Source organism: Lissotriton helveticus, chromosome 6 (genome assembly GCF_964261635.1).
Source record: "Lissotriton helveticus chromosome 6, aLisHel1.1, whole genome shotgun sequence".
Taxonomy (NCBI): domain Eukaryota; kingdom Metazoa; phylum Chordata; class Amphibia; order Caudata; family Salamandridae; genus Lissotriton; species Lissotriton helveticus.
In genome coordinates this window covers 2,111,349,045-2,111,356,109 of record NC_136067.1, presented here as the reverse complement: position 1 = coordinate 2,111,356,109, position 7,065 = coordinate 2,111,349,045, and the positions used below count along the sequence as shown (strand labels likewise).

The window sequence follows — 7,065 nt, the reverse complement described above, 5'->3', positions numbered from 1 at the left end:
AATGAGGTCTGTACTTGGCTCTTAGATATCAGCTGATAGACATTGGAGACACAACACACTGACATACTGAAGCAAGTCTAAGGTGCTCATTACTAATGAAGAGATAACCTGGTATCAGAAAGAACACAAAGGAGAAAAAACATATGAATTTCTAGAATGTGACAAAACATTTATTAGGCAAAAAAAGAGCAAGTGTGACATAAGAAACTTCATACTGGAGAAAAACCAGATTGATGGATTGACTGTGGAAACGTGTTCTTTGCCAGGAAAGACCTAATGCAGAATCAAAGTGTCCACGTAGAGGAGAAAACCTATAAATGTACAGAATGTAATACATTGTTCAGATGGAAGGCGAATCTAAAGCGGCATCAAATGATCCACACTGGGGAGAAACCGTATGAATGTACAGAATGTGACAAAGCATTTATAACAAATGAAAAGCTAACACAACATCAGAAAATCCACACTGGGGAGAAACCGTACCAATGTACAGAATGTGACGTGGCATTCATTAGAAAGTCACATCTAATGAAACATCATAAAATCCACACTGGGGAGAAACCATATCAATGTACAGAATGTGACAAGGCATTTATAACAAATGGAGAGCTAAAACGACATCAGAAAATCCACACTGGGGAGAAACCATGTAAATGCACAGAATGTGACATGGCATTTATTTTCAGTGGAGACCTAAAAAACCATCAGAAAACCCACACTGGAGAGAGATCATATCAATGTACAGAATGTGACAAATCATTTATAAGAAATAGAGAGCTAAAGCAACATCAGAAAATCCACACTGGGGAGAAACCATACCAATGTACAGAAAGTGACATGGCATATATTAGAAAGTCACATCTAATGAAACATGTGAAAGTCCACACTGGGGAGAAACCGTATCAATGTACAGAATGTGACAAAGCATTTATAACAAATGGAGAGCTAAAACAACATCAGAAAACCCACACTGGGGAGAAACAGTATGCATGTACAGAATGTGACAAGGCATTTATAACAAATGGAGAGCTAAAAAACCATCAGAAAATCCACACTGGGGAGAAACCATACCAATGTACAGAATGTGACATGGCATTTATTTTTAGTGGAGACCTAAAAAACCATCAGAAAACCCACACTGGAGACAGATCATATCAATGTACAGAATGTGACATGGCATTTATTTATCATTTATCAGAAATAGTAAGCTAAATCAACATCAGAAAATCCACACTGGGGAGAAACCATACAAATGTACAGAATGTGACATGGCATTTATTAGAAAGTCAAAACTAATGGAACATCAGAGAGTCCACACTGGGGAGAAATCACATCAATGTACAGAATGTGACAAAGCATTCAGAACAAATGTACAGCTGAAGCAACATCAAAAAGTCCACACTGGAGAGAGACCATATCAATGTACAGAATGTGACAAAGCATTTAAGATCAATCGAGATCTGAAGCGACATCAAAAAGTCTACACTGGAGAGAGACCATATCAATGTACAGAATGTGTCAAAGCATTTATAACAAATGGAGAGCTGAAGCGACATCAAAAATTCCACACTGGAGAGAGACCATATCAATGTACAGAATGTGAAAAAGCATTTATAGCAAATGGAGAGCTGAAGCGACATGAAAAAGTCCACACTGGAGAGAGACCATATCAATGTACAGAATGTGACAAAGCATTTATAACAAATGGAGAGCTAAAAAACAATCAGAAAATCCACACTGGGGAGAAACCATACCAATGTACAGAATGTGACATGGCATTTATTTTTAATGGAGACCTAAAAAACCACCAAAAACCCACACTAGAGAGAGATCATATCAATGTACAGAATGTGACAAATCATTTATCAGAAATAGTAAGCTAAATCAACATCAGAAAATCCACACTGGGGAGAAACCATACAAATGTACAGAATGTGACATGGCATTCATTAGAAAGTCAAAACTAATGGAACATCAGAGAGTCCACACTGGGGAGAAATCACATCAATGTACAGAATGTGACACAGCATTCAGAACAAATGTACAGCTGAAGCAACATCAAAAAGTCCACACTGGAGAGAGACCATATCAATGTACAGAATGTGACAAAGCATTTAAGACCAATCGAGATCTGAAGCGACATCAAAAAGTCTACACTGGAGAGAGACCATATCAATGTACAGAATGTGACAAAGCATTTATAACAAATGGAGAGCTGAAGCGACATCAAAAAGTCCACACTGGAGAGAGACCATATCAATTTACAGAATGTGAAAAAGCATTTATAGCAATTGGAGAGCTGAAGCGACATGAAAAAGTCCACACTGGAGAGAGACCATATCAATGTACAGAATGTGACAAAGCATTTATATCAAATGGAGAGCTGAAGCGACATCAAAATATCCACACTGGGGAGAAACCGTATGAACGTACAGAATGTGGCAAGGCATTTATAAAATATAGACCGCTAAAGCAACATCAAAAGATCCCCACTGGCGGGGAATCCGTATGAATGCTCTGAATGTGACAAAGCATTTATAACAAATGGAGACCTGAAGTGACATTAGAAAATCCACATTGGGAAGAAACCATTCAACTGCACTGAATGTGAGAATGCGTTTATAATAATGTCATGTCTTATGCAACATCAGATAGTCCACACAGGGGAGAAAACCTATGAATGTACATAATAGTACATCAGAAATTCCACACTGGTTAGAAACGATAGGGCTGTACTGAATACGACTTAGCAGTTTACAGAATGTGACAAGGCATTCATCACAAAGCAACATTTAATACAAAATCAGAAAGTTCACACAGGAGAGAACATGTATGTATTGAATACCACAAAGCATTCATAATAAATGGACAACTAAAGCGATGTCTAAAAATTTACATGGCAAAAAATCCTATGTATTTACAGAGTTTAATACATTCTTCCAAGGAAGAATAATCTAATGCAGCATCAACAAATGCACACTAGCGAGACACCCTACTAATAAATATAATGTGGCAAGGGATTGATTACAAAACAAAATGTAATATATCAGAATGTTCACACAGGACAGAAACTCTATAAATGTATTGAATGTGACCATGAATTCATAAATGGAAAGCTAACGCAGCATCAAAAGTCCACTTTGAGGACTGCACTGATTAAAGCAAGGCATTTGTTAGCAAGGGAGAGTTAAACAACATCCAAGTCCCCACTGGGAAAAATCTATATGAATGTACGGACTTGAATCGGTCAATGGGTATTTATAAAGCGCAGCAAATCATCCGTGAGATTCTCAAGCCGCTGGGGGAGGAGTTGCTGTCCGGAGGGGCTGATCAGTTGAACAGCCAGATCTTGAGTTCTTTCCAGATTCACTGATGAGTCGGATTTCCAGTGCCGGGGAAGTTCATTCCAGGTCTTTACAGCCAGGTGGGAGAAAGCGCAGCCTTCATGCCTGGTTTGACACTGGGAGTGTGAGTGAGCAAGAGGGAGGCGGAATGCAGGTGTCTGGCGGGCTGGTTAAAGAATACACTTTGGCTGATGTAGGACGATCCTTCGTTGTGGAGTGCCTTATAAGCATGGGTCGGTATCTTGCCTCTTTTCTGGACTGGGAGCCAGTAGAGTTTACTGAGGTGGGGAGTGATGTGGGTCTGCTTCACGAGGTTGAGGATTAGCATTCCTGCTGAGTTCTGTATTGTCTGCAGTTGTCTCTGGAGGTTAGTGTTGATTCCTACATACAGAGTGTTTAGGTAGCCAAGCCAGTTGGTCACCAGGGCTTGGGTGATCATTTGTCTGGTGCTGATGGAGAGCTGCAAGATCTAAAGATCTTACAGTGCATGTGCATTGTAAGTCATGGGCATGGTCTGTAAGGGAGGGGAAGAAGCCAGATTCTGCTGACCACCATGCATTGCTTCATAGAGACGCGTGGTTACTGAAGAGGAGCACTTCCGTCTTGTCTGTGTTCAGTTTTAGGCAGTTGTGCTTCATCCAGTCGGTGATGTTGGCCGGGCACCTATGTAAGTTGTTTCTGGAGTTGGTGAGGTGGGTGTAGAAGATGACTTTCAGTCTGTGCGATCTAATAATGTTGGCTAGGGGTATCATGTAAGTGTAGAAGAAGGTGGGGATGACGGAGGATCCTTGTGGGTCACCACAGATGATGTCCTTGGGCTCAGGAGTAGGGCGGGAGTCTGATTTTCAGAGTTTTTCTGGTGAGGTAGAAGGCGATCCACTTGAGGGCATTTCCTTGGATTCCGATGTGGTGGAGCTTTTTGATCAGGATCTGGTGTAAGACCATATCGAAGGCAGCCGAGAGGTCAAGGGGGATGGGGGCTGTATTCTGACTGAGGTCCAGGAGGGCTTTGATCTCATCTGTGGCTGCTATCAGGGCAGTCTCTGTGCTTTGATTGGCACGGAAGCCTGACTGAGAGGAGTCCAGGAGGTTGTTGTGCTCCAGGTGTCTGGTGAGCTTACTGTTGATTGTCCTTTGAAGACTATGTCCAGGAAGGAGAGCAGGGTTATCAGTCGGGAGTTCTTCAACTGCTCTAGGTCTGCTGAATGTTTTTTTTTCCGGAGGGTTTTACTTCTACATGTTATCACTCTTCTGCGAAGGAGGCCAAGGTGATCGATCTGCTATGTGGGTTTGTGAGCTCTAAGCTGATCACCTTGCTCCTGATGTTAAAGATATGGTGGGGGCATGGATCAGTGGGGACCCCAGACTGCATGGAGTTCATTATAGAGGTGGTGTCTTGTGCAATGAGGATATCCCAGAAAGCGAGACGGAGGTCAAAGTTATTGTCAGTGGGTGTGAGGAGGTCGAGGCTGTCACTGGTAGAGAGCTGAAGTTCAAAGTCCCTGTAGATGATAGCGATCTTCTAATGGAAGTAGTCAGCAAGCGTGTATCACAGATTCTATGAGGGAGTTATGATATTCTCGGTGGCTGCTGGGTTGCTGAATTCCATAATGATGGTGAAAAGCTCATTGCTGTGGTGTGATCTGATCTTTATCAATGGAGTGGTCGGTTCAGGTGAGTTCTGTGAGATGGTGGTACTTGATTGTTTCTCTGGAGATGAGGATGGAGTCAAGCGTGTGCCCAAAGATGTGTGTTGGGTCGATGACGAGTTGGATGAGGCCAATGTTGTTCATGCTTATTGTTAGGTTGGCAGTGCTGACGTCGCTAAGGTCTTCCATGTGGAATCTGAGATCTGCTGTCAATATCTAGTGTTCGGAGGCAATGGCGAGTTAGGTGATGAAGTAAGGGCTGGCTTTGCAGAACTCTGGGCGAGTTCCTGGAGAATGTTACAAAGTGTTCTTAATGAAGTAACCGTATGAATCTACAGAAAGTGACAAGGCATTTATTAGAAAGGCACAGCTCAGCCAATGTACCATAGAAAAGCCCACCCTGGGGAGGAACCATATAAAGTGCCACAGGTATGCCTAGACGTGGGTCCCGGGCTCACTGTACACTGGATTCAAGATGACTAATAAGGGGTGATACCCCGAAACCGGTCCCAGTATGCTTGTTTCTGGTCCAGGGAGAACCTGACTTGAAAGTTCAAGATGGACTGTACCCATGTCGAGCAGGGCCAATGATTTGAATATGGCTAAGTCTTAATTGGCGTGGCATGGTGAGCAAAAGACCAATGGATTTAACCCAGATCACTTGATTGGGGGTGAATGTTTGAATTATTCCAAATTCCGTCTATCATTTGTGTCTCTTTTGGTTAGGTATATAAGCACAATGCAAATTTTTCACCATCAACACAAGAAAAGAGACCTTGTATCAATTTTATCAACTAAATGCCTGCATACGTAGATTGAGGTGGTCTACGATATCACTTCTGGGTGTGGTGACGAGATAACACATCCAGTGATGTGTACTGTTGTAGACGAATCTAGGACTCTAGTTAATATTCCCGATTTCTGCCCTTATGTGGTTATATCAAATCATATCCTTATATAGGCATAAGAATCATTCCCATATTAAGACATAGCCAATGCAGTACAAATACGGCAAGGCTACTCCCATAGACTCCTAGAAAGCACAACGTCTTCTTAGATAAACCAAGCCTCCAGCAGCCCGGGAATTCCCCCTGCTTCTGTATTGATTTGTCCTAGAACTCCCGGAGTCCTGAAAGAACTGCGAGTTCTTAGTGGCGTCTTATGTCCAACCTTACGTCAAACTCGGCACCTTCCAGGTATAAATATACCAGCATCTGCCCTAGAAAAACACACAATGGTTTGGAGCCGATCGACTATCTACTTGCCCGACACCCTGCTGTAGCAAGTGCCAAAGGAAGCAGACCCTCCCGCTGACGCGCTGAGAGAGCCGCTGTCTTTTCTCCTGCTGAGAAATCCAGCTCCAGTGTTTCCCTCCTACCCTTGCAGGTTGCTGGGAGATCGAGTCCTGAGAGAGAGATACAAGACCTCCTTCATTCTATAACCAAGGTACGGAGCTGATTAGACCCTTAGAGAATTCTTGATTTAGATTCTTGGCAGAAACTATTTTAACTCAAACTACATCTCACTTACTCCTTCCCATGTACTAGGCTTAGGTTAGGTACACCGGAGTAGGCGTATCTTAGAAGAACCAGTTGAGTACGGTTAGTCATTATTTTATCATTGTATGTATTTTATCCATTTTAAGTATCTTATGGCTTAGAAACCATATAATGCTTTTACAGTATTATTTCATAATACTCTTTTTACTGTACGCACTTTACTTCATGACAAGTATTGCGATTGTAGCAATTCACTTCTCTTGCATGTGAAAGAAGACTACTCAATAAATAACCTCTTTTATTGAAAACGCCCGTCTCTCTGTTTCTATGCTCTTCTGGTGGAACTATTTACAACAAGGGGTGGTGATGGACAGAGTCTCTGAATTAAGCAGAGTACTCTCACCCAGTCAAGAGATCAGGGCTAGATCCAACACCGTTTTTTAGCTCATTGCACCATCCCAGTTTCAGAACCTGGCTGTATGCAAATTAGTCTGTCCCTGGCCCAGTGCATCATGGGAACAGGGCAGACCAGACTACAAAAGCCAATTCTTACACTGGGAAGGAAACAAGCTT

At 42.3% G+C, this 7,065-nt stretch overlaps 1 protein-coding gene across 1 annotated transcript; it reads left to right on the top strand.

The window, feature by feature from the left end:
* Positions 1-237: 237 nt before the first annotated feature.
* Positions 238-6,800, top strand: LOC144763071 (uncharacterized; the record flags this gene model as incomplete). Its single annotated transcript, XM_078648373.1, has 2 exons — positions 238-1,123; positions 1,219-6,800. Coding segments are annotated over 2 exons (1,551 nt in total), but the record flags the coding sequence as incomplete, so codon positions are not given.
* Positions 6,801-7,065: the final 265 nt, after the last annotated feature.